General features: G+C 40.8%; 2 protein-coding genes and 1 long non-coding RNA gene across 4 annotated transcripts; all 3 read left to right on the top strand.

Annotated features, from left to right (window-relative positions):
* The first annotated feature begins 4,183 nt into the window (after positions 1-4,183).
* synpra (synaptoporin a) lies at positions 4,184-21,652 on the top strand. Its single transcript, XM_055026644.1, has 6 exons — positions 4,184-4,412; positions 4,544-4,609; positions 19,003-19,127; positions 19,274-19,472; positions 19,638-19,829; positions 20,197-21,652. Exons 1-6 carry the CDS (start codon positions 4,395-4,397, stop codon positions 20,446-20,448), a joined length of 852 nt encoding a protein of 283 aa, XP_054882619.1. The 5' UTR covers positions 4,184-4,394; the 3' UTR covers positions 20,449-21,652.
* LOC129357359 (uncharacterized) lies at positions 5,434-6,812 on the top strand. Of its 2 annotated transcripts, none has more exons than XR_008605499.1 (3): positions 5,434-5,985; positions 6,199-6,333; positions 6,417-6,636. It is a non-coding gene; the product is annotated as an uncharacterized LOC129357359 (long non-coding RNA). The 2 variants fall into 2 exon arrangements; XR_008605498.1 differs by lacking the exon at positions 5,434-5,985 and adding an exon at positions 6,681-6,812 and having other exon boundaries at positions 6,115-6,333; positions 6,417-6,550.
* LOC129357350 (uncharacterized) lies at positions 6,892-8,628 on the top strand. Its single transcript, XM_055026649.1, has 5 exons — positions 6,892-6,976; positions 7,083-7,422; positions 7,499-7,682; positions 7,778-7,902; positions 8,085-8,628. Exons 2-5 carry the CDS (start codon positions 7,360-7,362, stop codon positions 8,421-8,423), a joined length of 711 nt encoding a protein of 236 aa, XP_054882624.1. The 5' UTR covers positions 6,892-6,976; positions 7,083-7,359; the 3' UTR covers positions 8,424-8,628.
* Positions 21,653-22,112: the final 460 nt, after the last annotated feature.

Here is a 22,112-nt window from a genome sequence, read left to right as displayed (position 1 = left end):
TTTTCTGTCTTGCTGCTAACCTTTTCTGGGTTTTTTTTTTTTTTTTTGCGATGGACAAGGTACGTTGACAAGAAAGTTACCAAAAGAAAAGCTTAAAACCTTAATGCAAGGTAACTTTTCCCAATTGACCTTTGCAGGGCAAAAAGGAATGATGTGAAGCCTTTTTTATTATTATTATTATTATTATTATTATTATTATTATTATTATTATTATTATTATTATTATTATTTGGAGCATTTTGAATGAGTTTCAACTTGGTTCCAGGCAACATTTCTTGTGAGACACACATGACTTGGAATTGGGCTGAAAAAAATTGTGGGATAGTCTGCAGGAGCCATCATGGCCCTATTTTTTTAAACCTGTATGGGTCGTATGTTGGGAAAATCTGGGTACAATCGGGTCCCAACTGGGCAAAGTATGCAAGAACCCATCTGGGCTCCATCTTTCAAGTTTATATCAGGAACCTGGAGGAAGGGTTAGATTTTGTGAACCGTTTTAGAAACTGTAACGCAAAAAATATAGCGAAACAAGTTAAGGACTTCAATGTGTCCTGAGGAATTGAGCCTCAGGTGCCTTTTCAAGTTGTTTAACAATAAAATCTACCATTGATTTGTACAAATACACCTTTTTTTTAAGAGCATTACTAATAGAAATGTAATGCAAAATTTACAAACACCTTCAACTACTTTACATTGACGAGCGAGATTCTCATCTAGACCATTTATTTTCCAGTGTCAAGAGGAGCACATGGAGTAGTAGTTTGAAAAGTTAATAGTCAACTAATGTTAATTTAACATCCATGTTACAGAATTAAACGTATGCTGCCTTCTGTGTTTTGAGCTGATTTGTTTAACACAGGACTGCCGCATTGTTTGAAGTTGAACATCATGCATTTGTTTTGGATTACATTTCTATTTTTAAGATGACTAAATCTGTCTAAAGCAGAGTAGCTCCTAGGTAGGCGTACGCCTGCAAAAAAAGGGAAAAGTCATTTCCAAGACCCTTTCTGCAATGACTTGTTTTAGCATTTGTGTGCCATTTAAAATTTGAAGGATGCTTCTCTGTTGTATTTAGTAACACCAGCTGAACTTGGTAGGAAAACACAGATTCCTGAGGAAGAGCAGTAGACAGATATTTCCTCTACATCTGGTTTGCAAGCATCATTCCGATTGGTCCCACCTTGGTGGGTCAGTTGGTTGGTTGGTTTTTGTTCGCTCTCCCCTGGAGTTAATCCTGATTGTGTGTGCGTCGTCTAAACGGTGCATAATGAGACCCGGGCTAATGCTATTCTCTGCAGAAACACTTCCGAAGACTGCCTTTTGTTGCGGTGTCTACTCACGCCTCATCGCTTTGTGTTGTCATAGGCACGCGAGGATAGGTTTAATTCACATCTGAGTATGAAACATTTGAATCCATCCAAAATTTGCGTCTGTGGAAAATGCGTCACTGCAGAAAAAATAACAGGAATAAGGTTTGGCCTCAAGTCAATACTTCACATTGCTATTCCTCCACGTCTGCAGATATTGAAGCTTTTGCTTGGACAGTGTTTGTTTCTGTGTCTCTTCATTACCTGTCTCCCTCTCAACTCAGCAGTTACTGTAAAAACAGACTAGGAGCATAAGCATCGGCGGCAGAAGACGTGGACTTGTTCTGGCGGCGACTGCAGTCCAGCTGTAATTGCAGTGAAGCTGTGTTGGTGCGTTGAGATGGATAAGCGGTTGACCTAGTCTCTGCGCAGTAATTCCTCTGTGAGGCTCATTCTAAAGGAGGCTTATGCAGAAGAGAAGAATGGTGATAGTTTCTGCTGATGCCGTTTCCACTCTCCCTCTATTTTACTTAGGTTCTTTTGTTTTTATTTTTATAATGTATATTTTTTTAAAACCAGAATTTGAATATTGATTTTTCTATTTATTCATGCTGTTTATTTGATATTAATAATTGTTTAATGATCTGAAACATGTAGGAGCAAGAATAAATGAAATTCAGACGAAATCTATGAAGGGTTCCCATTCTGTAAATGTGGAGTTTATGCATTATGCATCTGTCAATGCATAATGTTTTTAGTTTGGTCATCAGGATCACATGAACCAGAAATGCCCCCCGATCAATACCTGTCTAAATTTATTGAGATGTATCCAGTTATTATTTGCGACTCTTCTTACTTAAAGCAAATACATGCATCCACACACACGCACACACACACACAGTCTGACCTTTAGCTACTGTACCCAGGTGTGTTTTCTGTCTGGTTCTGCAGTGCACTTCCAGTTTCCTCAGATGCGTTTCGACAACCTGTCACTGCGCCTGACAGGTTATTCTTCCTCGGGCAGAAAAGTCTGGTCGTTACAGCACACAAAGCAAAACCCAGGAAACAAATAGAGAGTTTGCTTGTAGCTAAATATGTCTGGGGTTTTTTTCTGATTTTTTTTTTTTTTTTGTGATTTGTCTTCCGAGTCCTACTTTTATTTTTGTAGCTTCACCCTTAACGGTGCAGTGTACAGAAACTGAGAGATGACTGACATTCAGGGTTGCTTCACTTTGGAAAGTCTGGCACATTTAAAGACATGCAAACAATGCGAATAGAGAAGATTAGCTTCGAGAGCCCAGAGTCCTGCTCTCTAAAAGCTGCTCGCAAAAAGGCAGCCATTTTTGGGGTTATTGTTCCAATCTAGTTGTGGTTCAAACATGGAGCGATCCAGCACTGGGTTCAACCAGCCAGTTATGGATTTCACTAAGCATACTGGATCAGAATCTCACCTCCAAAATGTGTGGAAGTGTTAATGGCTGCCTCTAAGGCTAAGGTGTTGAGGGAAGGGGTGTAATAGATTAACCGACAACCTGAATTACTGAACAATATTTGAGTTGAAGGGAATTATTCATATTGGTGCACCACAGGGCAACACAGACAGAGACAGAGCTTAACTTGCACCTGAAGCTGACTGAGGCAGCTTCAAATGCGTGAATGTTAACCCAACATCCTCCGGACAAATGTGTGACTTTTATTGTTTATTCTCTATAGTTGCACAGTTGATTCATCAAAAATATTTGCCAAAAACTTTTCCGGAAGGTCATCAAGGCACTAATTACAAATTAAATTTTGCAGGGTACATGAACTTTCTTTTTACACCGCATCTCTGTTGTAGTCTTTTGCCAATAGCAAACGGTTCCAAGCCAATAAGAGGGTCAATGATGGGAACGTGAGGCTGGTCCGCATGGATCCCGCTGTTTGTATTGAGGCCAGTACTAACTCACCTAACTGTGAGAGACTCCATTCCTCTTGTTCACGTCATTTCGATTTCACATGGCGAAAGTGTTAGCCAATCAGACGCAACGATTGCCTAATCGTGGAGACGGAAGAGTCCGGAAGGCAGGGTGAAAGCGCGTGCGTGCTCATGTGGGGCGATCGGAGGGATGTTGTAAAATTAGCTATGCTGTCAGAGCGCTTTCCACTCTGCTTTAAAGGAATTGTCACCAGTGAAGCAGACTCAGGGAAGCCCTCTCCGCGCTCTCTTCCTTTCTCAGTGGCCTTTTTGAGAGGCTTGTTCTTGTTTGGTCTTTGGGGGAAACTCATTCAATGGCGAACGACAGCAGAGCTCTGTGGACCCGGACACGAGTGCCATTAAGACAGCGGACAATTACGACAAAAAGTCATCTTTGGTTTTCTTCTCAAACATTTTATTCAGGATTTTTTTTTTCTGAAAATTACTATAGCCTAATACAATATAGTTTAACTTCAACATACTAGTTTTTTGCTTGTTTGCTTGTTTGTGACATGAATAAAGACTCATTTAACTCTTTGTCCACACTTGTTTATTCATATCGTTTTGGCATTGCGGTCGCTCCATATGTTTTGAGCAAGCGGTTCTAGAGAAAAGCCTTCAACATCCAAAGAAACTAACCGACAGGCACTGAATGTTCAACTAAATACATGTGGAAACTGAACTCGGCAATAAATTGACAAAATAAACAGATTGAACTTCATGTCTGTGCAAATGACGGGGTGAGTGGATGAAGCCTCTCTCCTCTCTCTCTCTTTATCTCTTTCTCTTTCTCCTTCTCTCTCTCTCTCTCTTTCTCCTTCTCTCTCTCTGTCTCTTCTCTCTCTCTCTCTCTCTCTCTCTCTCTCTCTCTCTCTCTCTCTCCCTCTCTCTGAGCGTCTCCATGGCTTCTCACTCATTATGAAAAGGTAAACAGATAGGTGGGGAGAATCGTCGAGTGTTCGGGCTTTTCCGCTAGCAGTCGGGATTCAGAGACCCCCCCCTCTCCCTCCCTCTGTGTTTACGCGGCAGATACATCAGTCGAGTCTCTTTTTTTGTTTGTTAGTTTTTTGTTTTTTTGTTTTTGTTTATTTTTTCCGGTTCGAGGTTTTTTGATCCATTTCCCTGCTGCTGACATGGACACCGCTCACCAGGTGAGGGACCGAACGGAACGGACGCGTCACGCGGACGGGTTAATCACAACTCAATTTCCATTAATCGGTGAGAAAAAAAAAAATCATAACAATAATAATATTTTCATCCCCCTCGCTTTGTCTCTGTGCAGCTGGCGCCCGCGGGGACGTTTCAGGTCCTCAAACTGCCTCTGGGATTCATCCGGGTTTTGGAATGGGTGAGTTGAAATGCGCACCATTTATTTTGCGTGCAATAACTTCATTTTGCGACGCAAAACATGCAGATGTTTTGTCTGTCGCTCCGATTCACATGTGTGCTGTTGATGAAGGTACAGGCTTTTTTTTTTTTTGCAAGGAGTAAACGGGATTATTTTGAGTTAAATTTGCGCATTTGGACGGTGAAACTTTCCACCCATCTGGATTATTTTTTGGGGGAGAGAGGGTTTTTTTTTGTGCACATTACGCGCTTGCCGTTTTCTTCGAATCCGACCAGATCTTTTATGTTTACGTGCAGTCGATCGTCGTGTGTATTTCCAATTTGTGAACACGCACAAATTGTGCAAACTGTGTAGGTACTTGAAATGACCCGTTTTTACCCCGAGTGACAGGAAACGGTAAAACGGGGATCACCTGCGAGCCATGGGCGTCCTCACTGCGACTGAATCAAAGCTTTACTACAGCCACCCCTCTCTGTCAGGCAGTGGGTTGTGTTGACTCTGTGTTTATTGTACAGTTGCACAGAAGCCTGGAGCTTAAAAAAAAAAGATAAGTGAGTTTCTTTGATGTGAGTTTACACAGCAAAAACTGGAGTGTTAAAATTTCAGGGTTAAACGTGTCAGAGTTAATTTTAACTCAGTAAGTGTATTTTTAACATTTAGCGATTTAAATGATGCCCAGTGTTGGAGTTATTTCGCAGAGTTGATTGCGTTGGTGTTGAATTAACTCTGCTGGGAGATAAATAAACTCCCCCCTCTGCTTCAGTTTGATTTCAATCTGAACACGGCTCCATTTTCTTCATTCCTGTTCTACACGGTAAGTGTCCAACTTACTAAATATTTTGTCCAGCACTATTACATTGACAGAGTGAGTGATTTGACTATTTCTACTAATTACCACATAATGAAAAGCAGCTGAATATGTCCATTTTGCAACAGTTTTACACAACATGTTAGCTGGTAGCTAGTAGCACTTACACCTGATATTATTATAATGGTAATTCTTACAAAACATATTTTGTCGGACCATACACTCGTAAAAAATATACTTCTACGTTTTTGCCGTTTAAAATGATAATTTTGGCCTTGTGAATGTAAGCTAACGACTATTAGCTTCAACGAGCCGAAGTCAGCCGAAGTTTATCCTTCAACGAGCCGAAGTCAGCCGAAGTTTATCCTTCAACGAGCCGAAGTCACGTGACACCAATAGCAGAGTTACAGTGAGGTGAACTCTTGACCTTTACCTTATTTTGCTTTGTCTAGGTTTATCCCATGCTTAAATAAAATGCTGATCCATGTAAAGTTTGGTGACCTGCAAAAGTATGTGAAGTTGGAGGAAGTCGAAGGGCCGTTTGACTTTAATCAGTTTCATGAGAAAGGTTTGTTATTTATTCATCATCTGTGGGGCATGGGCATTATTCTTTTCAATGTATGTCTGTTTAACACATATTTTACACATTTGTGGTAAGTAAAAATTGTATTTTCATTAATATGTTTTATGCTAATCACATGATCAATATCAAGTAACTGTTAGTTTAAAAAAATCCAGCTAATTACAGAATTAGGCTCTAAATCTTGCCTTGTTTTTTCAGTCATTGAACAATTTTGCCTGCCACCTGATACCAAAGTTACATACAAAGATGCAACAGATACTGAAGTTGACGAAGAAATATTCAGTGACCTCCTTAGACAAGGCAATGTGGTACAGACAGTTTTCTGCTATGATGGTGAGATACCAAAGCAAATTAAATCAACAGTTTTACAGATTTTACCAAAGAATGTAACTGATGTCTATTGTCTCTTTCTTCAGAGTTCTCAGAATGGTCATCTGCTTCTGACTCAAGCTTCAACTCAAATGCATCAACATCAACAATACTAATGGATGAGATGCCACGCAAGAAGCAAAAAACTGAGAATCCTGATAACTCAGTGTCTGCTAAAAATGTAACAATATTTTTTGTCTGCCTCTAAATTCTGTTTTGTATGCCCAGACATGTTTTGTCATATTTTGGTCATCTGCATATTGCATATTTCCTTTTTTTTTTTCTTTCTTTTTTTATTGTTCATTTTATAGCTTGTTGAAGGTGTCCTACAAAGCAAGTCTGGTGGTGAAGAAATTCTGCAGGAGTATGAAACTACAGAAACCCTAACTGATGCCACAAGAAGACAAATGGTGAACATACTGGTGGCTCACATGATTGATGAACAAGGGTATGTTTTTACACTATTTAATTTATGTATAATAATTGTAAAAAAATTGAAACCAATTTAAAATCTAGGCCCTCCCCCACAAAAGCAATCAGAGAGAAGTATGCCTTTGGAATAGTGACAAAGGCATCCCTCAAGGATCCATACACCAAAAAAGGCAATGTAATGTTTTTTTTGTTTGTTTGTTTGTTTTCTACAATCAATCATGCTCTTTTATTTTGTGACTCAAAACTGTAATTTTGCATTTAATTTTTGTTCTTTTTTTTAGGAGCACTTTTATGATGCAGCAAGCAGCACTGGATACATTTCATGGCGTCTTAAAACGGTCCTAAGGAAGATTCAAAGAGGATCTCTTGTGCCATCAAGTAGCACCAATTACATTTCATCTGGAGGCCCAAATATACAGAGAACTGTGATTGTTGAAAAACAGCTTGATGGGAATGCCTGCCAGGAGGCCATATCTCTGCTTAACCACACCACAGACAGGTCCGTGATCTTTCAGAAGATGAGAGAGACTTTTGAGCACCGTCACAAGCTTATTAAAGATGCCAGTGGAAGAAATGATATATCCTGACCACATTCCCGGGTTCCTGGACACAAAAGGATTGGTAAGTGTTCAACTGAAGTCTTTAAATGTGGATTTTTACATTGTTATAATGGTTTGATTTCTACATGCTATTAAAGATTGATCAAGACTTCCGTCTCCTATTCAGTGAAGAAACCTCATCCAGACTGCTGCAGAAGTGGGATGTGTTCTTCAAACCAAATGTCATCAAGGAGGCTAAGCGTTTCACTTCTCCACCTGAGTTGAGAAGTTTGGTGCAGTCAGCGGAAAGTCTTCAAAGCGATGACCTCACTAACACATCTAGTAAGTACCTGGATATATCTGAAGATAGTTGACTATTCAGAGTATTCATAAAGTTCTGATATTATAGCTGAAAACTTTTATAAATTTGTCCTCAGGCTATGACCAAGAAATGGCCTCGCTGTTACTTCTCTTACATCTTCTTCCACCGCAACCAGGAGGACAGAAGTCTCCAAAAATCAGTGCAAGTGATGCAGATGAGAGACTTGTTGTCATTCATAAGGTAATTGAAATTTAAAATATGCAAAATTATTTGTCTATTTCCTTTTATAGACATGCATAAATACAGATGTTTGAATGACAGCTTTGAAGATGTCTGGGCATACTTAAATTTATTTTTATGTCACGTATCGTAAAGCTGTATGTTTTGTTTCTAATGTTTGGTGTATATCTTTTTAATTTTAGTCATGCTGCAGTTTAGAGGAGCATCTTCGGGGACAATGGGGTCTGCAGCCATACCTCCTTGCTGTTGGGCGTCAGAAAAGCAAGATTGACAGCTTCTACATCGTCATGGATAAGTGCCTCATCCCATGCCAGACAAACAGTTCTCTTGGAACATTTGATGAGCTATTCAAAGCACATTTTGTGTTTAATTTCTCTTATGATGCTGCATTGATGAATTTCTACACATTTCTGCAGACAACAGTGTATAACATTGACGTGGGCAAAATGAAGGAATCGCCCAGAGTTAGGGACGTGAGAGCAAGGCTGCTAAACCAGTCCGTTTTGCTCTCTTGTGAGTAAGTCAGGCTAAAAAATGTTGACCTGTTTTTGTGTGTCAAAAACTGTATCCAAGCGGACACATTTGATCATCATCATGCTTTCAAAATTGTTCAAAGTGAAGAAAGGCATTTAGTAAAAATCCCTGAACTTAAATTTCTTTTGATATTCAAAACTCTTATGGCATTTCTAATGAATGTGTGATCATTGTACCACAATTTAAAATGTTGGGAACACAGCTGCAAAAATAAAGTGTTCAAAATGTATGTACTTGTGTCAAGTTTTTTTTCTTAATTATTATAATTAATCATAATCATAAAGTAACTTTTTGGAATGAATAACACTTGAAAGTGTTAAATCAACACTAATAAAGTGGTAAATTTTTGTTCCTGGATCAGTGTTATCCAGTATATCCCACAGTGTTGAATTAACCCTGTTTTGTGAGTTAAATAAGTAACTCTGATAAAGTGTTAAAATTTTAACTATATTGAAAGTGTTAATTTAACTCTTGATGAGAGTGGACTATATAAGCACTGAAAAAGTGTTAAAATCAACTCTGTGGGAGTTAAATTAACACTGGACTTTTTGCTGTGTAGAGAAAAATTGCTGGAGCCACCAGGGTGTTCAGCATTCGCCCAGATAGTGTGTGTGTAAGTGTGTGTGTTGTTGTCCCCCTGTGTGTGAGGCTTTGCAAGTGTGAAGAGGGTCGTAGTTTTCATCAGCTGAAGAGAGATGGGGGTTCATCACAGTTGCATGAAGTGAACCCACGAATCTGACTTTCAGTTTCCACGAACCGCACGATTAAGGTGAGTTTACAGGTGTCTGTCAGCAGGTACTGACCTGAAACAGACTTGGTGGTCTTGACAAGAAAAAAAGACAAAAAAAAATGCACCTATTTCATCACACCAAAGAAAGCATTCTTGCCCAGCTAAAATGTGTATATGGGTCCCATATGGAGTTTTCTCAGTCCTTATGAATACTGTGTGAGGCTGTGCTCAACATTGGTTTTTTGAATGGAACCCATTTTGGTTGACTTAACACAACGTCTGTCAGAAAATCTAGCTGGTCATTCTTGAAATTGGTCTCAAATGGCGGCTTGTTTATCGAGGTTTTGCCCGGCGTTATCCTGTGTCACTGTGCCCATTATGTAGCTTTTTGGATTCCACAGCAGCACCGTCGAGACGGTTAGCACTACAATACTCTACGCTGCATACAGCCAGAGAAAACGCTGGTCGCTCTGACTCTTTCTCTGGTATTTCACAAAAGACTTTAAAACCTAGGAATTATGTCACGCACACTTTATTTTTGTGTTTGAATGTGTAAAACCTCAGAATACCAATGACTCTTAGTGACCTCTTAGCGTGAAGCCGTGGATCTGGGCTGGTAAAAAGATGGATTCCTCCTTCTGGGCCGGTGCTCTGTGGAAGAGTTTAATATCCAAGTGTCTTGTTCACAAGCGATTCTAGACTGGAGCGGATGATGGATCATCTCCAGAGAGGTGGGTGCTACTCTTGTCTGTCACACCAAGGAAAGAACTGAGCCAGGAAAGCAAAGCTCTAAATTTAGCAGGCCTTCCACATTCAAACCTTCACCTTTGGCCATTTTATATGGATGATGAGCCAAAGAGTGATCAGGAGTGTTTGAAATTAGCTCCCTCCACAAGGTGGTTTCTTCTGCATGTAAAGGAGTCAGGTGAGGTGGTTCATGCATCAGATCAGGATTCCTCTTGGCCATTTCCTCTTTTGATGTTTTTGATTCATCTACTCATTGGGCATGACTATATTTCCCCTCTGATTTGGGAACACCTTGGATGGATGGATGGATGGATGGATGGATGGATGGATGGATGGATGGATGGATGGATGGATGGATGGATGGATGGATGGATGGATGGATGGATGGATGGATGGATGGATGGATAGGAAAGAAGGAAGGAAGGAAGGAAGGAAGGAAAGAAGGAAGGAAGGAAAGAAGGAAGGAAGGAAAGAAGGAAGGAAGAAAGGAAAGAAGGAAGGAAGGAAAGAAGGAAGGAAGGAAGGAAGGAAGGAAAGAAGGAAGAAAGGAAGGAAGGAAGGAAGGAAGGAAAGAAGGAAGGAAGGAAGGAAGGAAGGAAGGAAGGAAGGAAAGAAAGAAGGAAGGAAGGAAGGAAAGAAGGAAACTGGCCCACACCTCGTCAGACGTAAGGAAACTGGCCCACACCTCGTCAGACGTGTGGGTCATTATGTGCGCTTCACTGCCTCCCCCAGCCCACACCACATCCGGTCCTCACATTTCTGGCACTACCAGTGACCTTTTCAGTGCAACACCTTTCCGTCTTTCCGTCTGTCTTCCCCCGAAAGAGAATATTCCTCTGTGTCTCCGTTGGCCCGCGGGTTCATACAGTAACTAGCTATTTTAATTAAGGTCATGAATTCAGATTTATTCTGCTGTGACACCCGTGGTTATTTTTTCCTATAAGCTGCTCTTCTCTGATAAAAGACGGGCGGGATCCTGTTTTTCTTTTCTCCAATCATTTGTAGTTCGTCTTCATTTGAGCCAAAGTTGCAGCCTTGCTTTTAATGTGACGTGAGGAACCTGCAAAGGCAGTGTTAGATTATGACATTGGTCCCTTTTCAGACCGCAGTGAGCGTCTACAAAATACTACCACTGATATAAGCACTGTGCAGAAAAGGTGTTGCACATTGCCCCCATATCCAATGGGTTTGCTTTGCTTTGCTTTTATTTCAAATACAATCAAGTTCTGTATTGATTGTTTTCAGAGCAAATCATGGGTGTTACAGGCCCAGGAGGGAAACCCAGACAGACAACTCTCTCCCCAGCAAAACCCTCAAGCTCGCTGTGGGGAATGCCACAATATTCCCAGAGCAAAGGAGACACCTTTTCCTCATTAACACCTTCAAAGTGACCACCTCAACTGACTGCTTTCGAAGTAGAGGAGCAGTGACTCCACTGCAAGCTTCTCCAAATGATAGAGGTCCTCATTTTCTCTCTAAGGCTTCACCCATCCACCCTATACAGAAGAACCTAATTTTAGCCGCTCTGAACTTGAATGTCAATTATTTGGTTAATGTCCATACATTATGAATATAGGTGAAGGTCAGAACACATACAGGCTGATAAACTGAGAGCTTTGGTTTGTGGCTGAGCTCTTCGTTTACTTCAACATGTGAGCTGTGCCCATTCCATATGTCCTTCTCCTCATCCAAACTTTGGAGTTTAGATTTGTTATTGTGGCTCATCGGTAGTTCCTGGGTGTCATATCTTCAGCTGCGTGTGCAGAGGGGCAATCACTTGTAACTTTTGCTAGAAAGTTATGACAAATGTTGATTGATTATCATGGAAAATGTCACTATTTACACTGACTAATCCCTGGTAGCACTGAAAGGGTTGAGGGATGAGGGATGAAAGTGATAGAGGTGAAAGAACAGTTGAGAGTGAGGGAGGACAAACAATGCTAAATGGTAGAGTTGAGTTATGTAGACTTGTGGGTGAGTGAAGTTATGATTGAGGAATAGACCTACGTACTAATTAAAGTTAATACATGAACTCCTGTAGATATGCATAACCAGGTTAATGGTTTTGAGCAGTTTGTCTGATGGGACGTTGGCTGCGTCCCATCTGACAAACTGAGACATCTTTGCTGACAGTTAAATCCCACAAATGGACATCTTGCAGCAATAGCTTGATCCTATAACGATTGGCGAATTTCAGCTCTTCCAGATAGACGAGACATTTTCAGACTGCGTTTCAAATGGAAGCCTTCCTTCACACTGACATCACCTTTCTGAAGTCATTAGCAATACCACAAAAATCAGCCACGGTATTTCCTATTAATTATGACCATGTGGTATAATCTTAATCCCGGTGGTAGGTTTTTACAAACAGCAGCTGGTCAGTGGAAACATGTCTGCTGGTTTGCTTTGTGTGTTCGCCCTTAGGCACTGAAGGTTTTTATGAAGGCAGCAAATGACATTTAGTTTGCAGACAATGAACCTTGGACTGTACGTCTGGTTGATTGTGTGGACAAATTGTGGGCTTTTAAAAGGTTATGTCAACTACAATTAAGACTTCCTAGTCAGCTGCTGCATGTCTTGGTTTCCTGGATAAAGAGTCAGCACTGGATCTGCACAAGCACAATGTGAATTCATAATTAGTCAGGCCTGCAGGCAAATGCACTATGTGTTTTTTGTCATATCTCTGAAACACACAAAAATACCAAACTATTAGATGTAAGTCTTTGAATAAAACTAAGCATTGAGATGAGGAATTTAGTTTTAAGTGTTAGGGTTAGTGTTATAGCACGAGGCTTGGTGATCCATTATATCAATAGTGAGCCCTTTCGAATACAAAATAAAAATGTATGTGTGCGCAGATCTCGTTCTTGCTGGCACGCCATCAGCGGCTGGCATATTCTGCTCCAAACAGCTGGAAGGTCCCCCTTGTCTCCCATGTTGGCCAACTCATGCAGAAGCTGTCCTTTGAGATGTGCCCAAACTCTTCACCGTTTCCAGCTGCATGCTTATGCGTCTGAAGAGTGAAAGAAAAGAAGCGAGGAGAGAGAGGGTGGGGGGGAAAGAGAATTGCACAGTTGCTTGAGCACATGATTGCAAATGATAAACATAGCCATGCTGCTGAAGCTTGTCGCACAGAGCAGCTCTGCAAGTACACTACATGAGGCCTTGTGACTCACGGGGCAAAGCCCGGGCGTCCATCGTGAGTCTCATTCATGAGTAATCGTGGTCTTCCCATCCAAACCCGCATCTGACCAACTATTGTTTGATGTCATCATGAGTACCGTACTGTACACCAGCTTTGTTTGCCTCTGGGTGGTCGGAGAATCTCATGTGCACAAACTAAAGGGTCATTAACACTTTTTTTTACTGCCTCTGTTTTGCCGTGTTTGGCAATAAGACTGTCTAAAAAGACATCTGAACTGCACATTGTGATAGATTTAACACAAAGTTCGAGTGTTATTTTCTCTGTTATTATTTATTTGCTGTAGAGTTTGTCACTTCAAGGGCTGCCTGCTGTTGGATAAGGAGCACCTCATTAAACGAAAGATTGTATCCGATCCATCACTTCTATCTCTATGTGTTACAACCTTATCGGATTTTATGTTACATTTTCTGTTGTTGACTGTCCTGCCACTTTCTTTGATATGCCACTATCTATCCTTCAATCCCACAGGTGCCAAGTGGATTTGATTAGCATTTTGTGCACAAGCGTCAGTGCACACACACACACACACACACACACACACACACACACACACACACACACACACACACACACACACACACACACACACACACACACACACACAAAACAAGTCAAAGGGAGATGCACACTGAGATTAGCAACAGCCGTTGACAGATATCGCAAGAGACTTGCCAGGTCAGAGATTTGTTTGTCACAACTGAAATAACTGTTCCCTGCGACAGGAAGAGGCGCGGCTGGTCAAAATGATGAAGGAGACGACGTTTACTATCTACTTAGGCAAAAATCTCAGTACCCACTGGGTTCAGGGCTGTGAATAACACCATGGCTGACATAGAGTTAATTAGTATTAATGGGGAAGGTGAGAAATGTTCTTCACATCTCTCTCTTGGTATTGTCTTAAAATAGGTTTGGTAGATGATGGCATTTCATCTGACTGTCACAAAAGCTTCGTCAGCTGCTCATATAAACGTCAGCAGTCCGGCTGCCAGTAGACGGCAATTTTTCCCCTTATTGTTCCAGTTTGATGACCAGCAAGTCAAATACAGAATAATCAGATTTACTCGAACCCAGTCAGTGCTATGCAAATCAGCTGAATTATTTTGAATTATATAGTTTCCTTAACAGACTCTGGCTTGCACGAGTAATTAGTGTTTATCACGTTGTTTATCATTGCGTAAAAATAAGAATTAGTCCATTTGTGATGATGGTGATCAAATAAATTAATGATTTTTACCGATCCAACAGTCACTTAATGGAACTTGTAGTTAATGCAGCTTTTTTCATAATTAAAATGCTTTTTCTTTTTTTTTCTTTTTTTACTTTTATTGTCTGAATTTTAATTATACATCTATTAACGTGGTAGAATATACAACAAAATATTGTGATCAAAACTGAGGTCCAAAGGACACAAATGCAACCTCATTTTTGTATTTATCCAACTGTTGTGAATGCAGAAAAATGGTCACATGCAGCTTTATGCAGATATGGGTAGTGATTGTCCTTTGGCACTGAAGGCCCAGTTACTAAAATAAATGTCCATTTACTTCAGTCTGTGAGTCTGACAAAGAACTTCCTTTGCAGGAAAGGATTAGCTGCTTCTAAATGAGTTACCTATTTTTAACTACTGTGTTCCAGTGTAGCATTGATCACACAACTTTTTACCTAAGACTTGTTTTCTATTGCACCTTCATAAACCACATCCTTCTTGTAAAGGGGTAGAAGAAAAAGTCATTTCCAAAACAACTCAATAAATGTATATTTTTAGCAGCAGACCATGCTGCCATGAAGTACGAAGCTAGAACTACTGAAATAGAGGAAACATGCAAACTTAAATATATTTATATATATATATTCATAATCATAGAGAAAATTTGTAATGGATGAACATGGATGTTGGACTGAATGGGGGAAGCCCGAGAACCCGGAGAGAACCCCTAAAATTCAACAATAATTAATTAACAATAACTAATAAAAATGAGCAAATACACCGTAGAAACTAATTAAAACAACCTGAATTAGACAATTCACATATATTATTGGTTGCACCCAAATATTGATTGCCATTTTTAGAATCAGAGATAGCGTTTGTCCTGGACGAACCCGGATGTTGGACTGAATGGCGGGAACCCATGCATCCAGTTGGAAACTCTGCGTTTTTAGAATGAAGCATGAGAAATCTAAAACTACTGCCATAACTAATAAAAATTAAACTAAATAAGAAGGAATTACTCTCCAGCCACATATTTTTGTTTATGAGGTAATTAAGCTCTAAATGTAGATTGTTTTTTGCCTCCTCTGTCTTTTCTATCCATGATTCACAGCAACACTCACTTCTGTCCTGCTCAGCAACAATTTTGGGGCGGCAGACATCGACTCTGACCACTGGTGGCCAAGTCTGTGCCCTGATGCGTCCTTTCAACTGACTGGAGCTTCTCAATTTGCTCGAGCTCATTTATTAGAAAAAAATCTTTGTCCGCTTATTAAAATCTGCAGATAATATCACCCGGTTGTGTATGTGTTTTTTTTTCTTTTTTTCTTTTTGTATGTATATTCCAGGTTGTTAATTTGCCATGAAATCAAATCATAACTTTCACTTCAGACCGGAGCGTTTGGTGCCATGTAGGTCAGTAGAGATGAGGGGAGACTGAGATGTTTTCGTAGCTTCGTTCACACTGCAGACCGGTTTAATTCCTGCGCTCCCGCTTTATTCGCCCCTTCCACTGTATCTATTTCTCCCCTCAGCTTTTCTCTTCTACCTCCCTGCCTCCCGCCCCCCCTTTTTTTTCTTCTCTCCTTCTATCTCTTGTTCCCTGAGGAGCCCAGCTGGGAGAGGCAGATAAACACACAGGGGCGCGAGGCTTAGCATCCACCCTCCTTCCACAATGCCACGCTCTCCTGTTCAAAGGCCCCGGTTAAGAAATGAGAGGGGCTAAAAACCGAGCTGAAAAAAAAAAAATTCACAGTAAGGACGAGGCAGCTGAAAGAGAGCGTGAAAGAGATGCTTATCTGCGGCTCTGTGTGGTTAATTAAACGGCAGCATTCATTCCCGTCGCTCCTCTGGTCACTTTCCTGGATTTGATTTGTCTGCATCTGCATCCTCTTTCGGCTCTTTCGGTAGGAGATTTCACTTGCGCTGCCATTCACTCGTCTCTGTGGGTGAACAAGCCACCTCAGTTTGGAGATTTTTCTGCAGATGTTCCAGCTGTGCTCAATGTATGCGGCACTCCGGCTCCACCTGAGGCCCAAAGCTGCAGGCAGCAAACCCTAATGAGAGTCTGTTGTTTATTATTAAGCTTTTGACTTTAATCTGGGCTGCTGTAATCAGAGATTATGCCTACACAGCATCAACACCGCACACTCACGTTTACCTCCTTACTATTGAGTCAAAGCTGCAGTATGTACCTTTAATTAAAAAAAAAGAATGTTTTTATAACATATTTGTTAAAACTGCCATTATGCTGTGAGTGTATAACATGAGACAGATCATTTGTAAACTATCTCAAACCCCTCCACCTCCTCTCTGTCGTTTTGCAGTCATGAACATAAATACACAGCTCCATGAGAAACAGCCAATCAGAGCAAAGGGGAGGGTCTTAGTGATGTCAATCATCCTCATGTACACATAGTCCCCCTTTCTGCTACACTACCACTAGTTTGCAAAACCGTAACCTGCAGTGAATGCTCAAACTAGTTCGCATGGCCGCATTTAGAAGCACATGCACAAGTTTGATTTACGGCGGGTTCCTCCTGGCTCTGATTGGTTGCTTTTGACCGGGAGTGACACATTCCTTCAGACGGCAATAGTGGCTCAGGGAGGAGGTGGAAGAGGTCGATCTTTTCACTGATTACCTGATTCATACTATGCTGCCACGACATGGTGACAGTCTTAACAAATACGTAAGAAACATATTTTTGTAAAACGACATAGTGCAGCTATAAAGACACACTTTCACATAATTTACGTATCTAAGTGAAAAAAAAAATTTATCTACTGCCCCCTTGAAAGTATTGATATGTAATGCTGTGGGCCCGTTTCTTCTCCAAGATCCCAGAGAAACTTGTCAAGTATTGTGACACACAGCTCACAGTATTGTGAAACTTAAAATACCCAACGTTAAATGGGTTCGATAGGAATTGGGTTGTTGTTCCCAACTTTTAGGAAAGCTTTCCACTCACTCATAAGAAAAAAACGGACCACCAGAAAATCTTGAAGTTGCATCGGCTCATGACATAAAGCTCAAGCACGCTTGGATAATGCATGGCACAGCCACTGAATCATGTTTCTGGAGCAATTTCATTAATTATTTGAAAAAGGAAAAAAAGAAACCGTCAAGTGTGATTTTAGAAAAAGCAAAAACAGAATAAATCTGTAGGGCAACAAATACTTTTTCCACTACAATGGAGATTATGTAATTACCAACTCTAGTTAACAGGACACTAATATGGACACAACACATTTATGGGGCAAAGGGGAAAATACCTCTTTGCTAATTTCAACAGTCAACAAAACACATTTGAGAATCTTGTGGCTACACTCAATAGTTGGTTCTACAATGTGTAGGTTTTCATTTTAATAAAAGGTTGAATTAAGGAAATATTATGTTTATGTCTTATGGTTGCATAGTGATTCAAGGCATGAACATGGCAGCAATCTGCTTAATTCACTGCTTTATTTTACCGTCCAGATCCTGAACTGTGTCAGCGCTGAACGCCACTTGCTGAAGGTGTGCTGCCCACGTCTGTTATGGTCACTCTGCGGTTCCTGGTGTTTCAGTCTCGGGCCTGGTACACGTCCAGAGGATCAACTAAGCATTCGATATTTAACTCAAATTTGAAGCGATACTGACTCTGTGTTTAAGTTTTGTCTCTGAGATGGCAGGCATACATTTGAGCACAGCTACTTCTTGTCACTGATCCCACAGCGCCCTCCAGTGGCCCAGGTTCACTCAGACTGAGAGATAAACTGCATTTCCGGATGTTGGCAAGCTGCACATCCAGCTGCCTACGATATGGGTAGTTCATGCAAACCGGGCATCAGCTCTGATTATGGTGATTATGGCTTTGAGAACTCTTGAGGCAGTGGGGAGTTTCTATGGACAACTAGGCTAAGAGAGCAAACTGAGGGCAGGAAATGTGTGTGTGTGTGGGGGGGGGGGTGCGGGGGTGCGTGCGTGTGTGTGTGTTTGTTAATTTAGAAGAAGGTTCTGGCTTCTGGCTTTGACAATTGGCCTTTGCCCTTCAGTTTTACCTGTGTGAAGTAGTTCACAAGTCTCTGCTTTGAGGAGAAAAACTGATTGTTGGTTTTTTCTTCTGTTCACACTTCTAATGGAACTTTAATCCACATCTAAAAAAAACCTTCCCAAGGAGTCCTGAGATAAAATCTATTGTTATTACATTTTTTTGCACATTTCCTGAAATGCCTAAAGTATCAGAAATAGATGTTTTCAATGTCATTTTATTATTATTATTTATTTTTTTGCAGACAGTGCCTTTCAAAAGCATTCATGTGTCTTTTGAATCATTTGTGACGGTGCAGTGGCATGTAGAGACCTAGTGTTTTTAGTTGTAGCTTAGTTAGACCACAGATGTGGATTATCCAGAGCTAATTCACAGACAATTTTCAAGTTTGCCATGGATTCCCAGTTGGCTTGAGTTCTACTTTTTGACTAGGCCGTTGTTCCACATCACTAAACTGCTTTGTTCTCAACTAATCGATTGAAGCTTCACGTTGAATCGTTCCTGTCCTGCTGTAATGTGGATCTAGAGCACTGTCCTTTGTAATCTCTTGCAGGTTTTCTCCCAGGATTTACTTCTTATATGCTCTCTCATCCTTTGAATGCGTTGCTTTGGTCAGTGTTTCTTAGATGTTGATGTGTCTCTGCAGCTCTTTGCCATTTTCGCTTTCGCCACATGTGGTGGCTACTCAGGACAGCTCAGGATCAGTGTGGACTGCATGGAGAAGGCCAGCAGCGACCTGAACATCGGCATTGACTTTGGTTATCCTTTCAGGTGAGTGTTGAGCACATTCCCTCTCGTGTCATGAGTTGGGCAGTGTTCTTCGTTGTTTAGAGTCGCAATATTGTCTCAGAGCCGAGACGGCGTATTTTAATATCCATGTGTGATAATGAAGTACAACATCCCTTTGTGTGCGGCAGGTTGCACCAAGTGTCATTTGAAGCACCCATGTGTGAGGCCATGAGGACGGAGCGTGTGTTCCTCACCGGAGATTACTCTTCCTCTGCTGAGTTCTTCGTCACCATTGCCGTTTTCTCCTTCCTGTATTCTCTCGTGGCCACTGTGGTTTACATTTTCTTCCTCAATAAGTACCGCGAAAACAGCCAAAGACCGCTCATCGTGAGTACGATAAGCTCTTACTTGTTCCTTCACATCTTACATCAGCTGTTCTTATAAGTGAATGCAAAGCACTGTTGAAAATACATTTTTCCTGACCAACGAAAAAATGAAAAAGTTTTTTTTATTCAGTGAGTCTGAAACTGAGTTCTTCTTTGTTTCCCTCAGGACTTTGTGGTGACAGTGGTGTTTTCCTTCATGTGGCTGGTCAGCTCCTCTGCTTGGGCCAAGGCCCTGTCCGATGTGAAGGTGGCCACTGATCCGGACGAGGTGCAGCTTCTCATCCCAGCCTGTAAAGACCCGACGAACAAGTGCGCCTCTTTGCACGGGCCTCGGTGGTCTGGGCTCAACACCTCAGTGGTAGGGCTTAAAAACCATGTATCCTGTTATGCTGGGAAACCAGAAAAGAAACAAGATTTTTTTTTCTTTTAGAGTTAAAGTTTCAGATTAAATTCTGTTAATATCAGAATAAAAGGTGAGCTATTTCATTAAAGTGTCTGAGTCACTCCTTCTGATCTATTATATTCATTAACACATTATTGCAGAGGACTTCGTTGCATGGGCATTGTATCATATAGTAGACCAAATTTTTAGTTTTGCACATGATACATTATGTGTAGTGGATGTATTTGTCATTTATTTCTACAATGTAGCATGCTTATAGTTTGGGCGGGGGAACAGAGTTTATGAGTCAAGATTCATGATTGCTTCTTTTTGTTTCCCTCAGGTGTTTGGATTTCTCAATTTCGTTCTGTGGGCTGGAAACATCTGGTTTGTCTTCAAGGAGACCAGCTGGCACAAGGGTGGCTCCAGGTTGGCAGGCAGCGCGCCCGACAAACAGGCCGGCACCTTCGACCAGCAGCCCTACAACCAGGGCGGCTTTGACCAGTCGGGAAGCTACAACACCCAGGGGAGCTTCGACCAGCCGTCCGAATACAGCCAGGTGGGAGGGCCCACCTCCTACTCCAATCAGATGTAGCCACCACTTGTCTTCCGGCATCTTCGAACAAAGGCAATCAGGGGCTGGGCATGCTGTTGAAAAAGAAAGACGGCCATAAGGAGTCAGAGTGCACCTGTTGTAGATTTGAAAAATAAAAAAAGAAATCGAGTTGTGTATCGTAGAACAAATGATTAGACGTAGTCCCTCGCCCTTTCTCTTTCAGAGGTTGTGTTAGCTGATTGTTGTCTTTCTAGTAGTTCGAAACGCATTACAGTTTCTCCGTGCTCGATTATCGACTTGTTCTGTTTCTGACCGGCCGTCTCTGTTCTAGTAGTTTGTTTGCACTCTGTGTCGGATGGAGAAGTGCTCTTTGTAAAAGTTTTAAAGTGCATGACGTTGTGTGCTAGTAAGGTCTCTGTGAATCCAGGAAAAACAAAAAACAAAGATAAAACATGCATTCTAAGTGTAAAAGTTTACAAAACTTACTCTGCTCTGACACATCACCGATAGCTAATCAGGTATTGAGGTATGTTTTTTCTTGTAATGACGAATATATTTTGATAATAGCCGTTTCTTTAAGTCCAATAATATTCATAATCCAGGTGTTTTTTTCCTACTTTGTTTTTTTTATTATTTTACAGCTGCAACTCTTTGACATTTTGTCTGATAATGCCAATAAGTAAAAAATAAAATAAAATAAAATCACAAGTAACAAAATGCATTCTGCAAAATCCTCCACAAAAAATAGGTTTGTACAAGAAACCTACAATATATGCAACTTCGGCCGTTCGCGCTGACTTCCGATGTTTATTTTCTCCTGCACAGATCCTATCATGCAATTTTAAGAATATTTTAAGATGTAAACTATAGAAGCCACTCTTCATACAAGTTACCTTGAGAACTTGTCTCCTTTTTACTTAAAACACACATTTCAAATGCATTTTCTCTCTGGTCATACACACAATGAAAGCCCTGCAAAAAGCACCTAAATGCCATAGTTATGACCAAAAAATGTGACACTATGAAGCTTTGTACAAACGTCTGTTCCGTTCAAGTGTTATAAAGTCACGACCGTTGAATGGGATGCTTGGTTTCCTGTTAATTTAATATGATATTTCCAGCCCTTGTGTTTTGACCGTCTGAGCATGTGACTTGCACTGGTATCGAAAAGTCTAAACACGGTTTGCCACTCATATCTAACATGCATAAGTCCGTAACTCACCAATAAAGATGGACAACTTTGTTCTGTGGCTCATCTTTGCGTCTCTTTTCAGGAGAAGTTGTTGCTCAGCCTCGGTTTCAGCTGAAACAACTTGTGTTTCTTCTGGAGTTCAGTCTATGCTAATTGGAAAACAGATGTATTATTAACACTCACAATACAAAACAAAACAATAAGTGGAAAACGATGTAAAATAAAATACATTTCAAAAAATCCCAAATTTGAAAACTTGTGACAGTTTCGTGTGTGACCAGCAGGTGGGGCCATTCACAAAAGCTGGTGAAGTAAATCAGCGTGACTGTGTTTGTGTACACCAATGTAGAAAAAAAAATCTATCTAAAGAGTAACTCAGTCAGTCAGTTGACTGATATAGTAAATTGTACGTCTTAAGCAGTAGCGGTGGTTCTTGCATGAATCACTGTACAAGACACTGAAACACAATCATCACAATGTGCGGGATCGGTGACGTTCTGCAGAATGTTGG

Source organism: Poeciliopsis prolifica, unplaced genomic scaffold (assembly GCF_027474105.1).
Source record: "Poeciliopsis prolifica strain line A6 unplaced genomic scaffold, Auburn_PproV2 SCAFFOLD003, whole genome shotgun sequence".
In the NCBI taxonomy this organism is placed as follows: Eukaryota; Metazoa; Chordata; class Actinopteri; order Cyprinodontiformes; family Poeciliidae; genus Poeciliopsis; species Poeciliopsis prolifica.
The sequence above is the reverse complement of the archived record's forward strand: the minus strand, read 5'-3'. Positions and strand labels throughout refer to the sequence as shown.

Excerpts from the sequence above, each read along its gene's own strand:
- synpra (XM_055026644.1), top strand. Across the intron at positions 19,128-19,273 it reads GACTTTGGTTATCCTTTCAG|GTTGCACCAAGTGTCATTTG; the intron begins GTGAGTGTTGAG and ends TGTGTGCGGCAG. Across the intron at positions 19,830-20,196 it reads CTGGGCTCAACACCTCAGTG|GTGTTTGGATTTCTCAATTT; the intron begins GTAGGGCTTAAA and ends TGTTTCCCTCAG.
- LOC129357350 (XM_055026649.1), top strand. The coding sequence starts at position 7,360 with ATGCCAGTGGAAGAAATGATATATCCTGACCACATTCCCGGGTTCCTG. Across the intron at positions 7,423-7,498 it reads TCCTGGACACAAAAGGATTG|ATTGATCAAGACTTCCGTCT; the intron begins GTAAGTGTTCAA and ends ATGCTATTAAAG. Across the intron at positions 7,683-7,777 it reads TGACCTCACTAACACATCTA|GCTATGACCAAGAAATGGCC; the intron begins GTAAGTACCTGG and ends ATTTGTCCTCAG.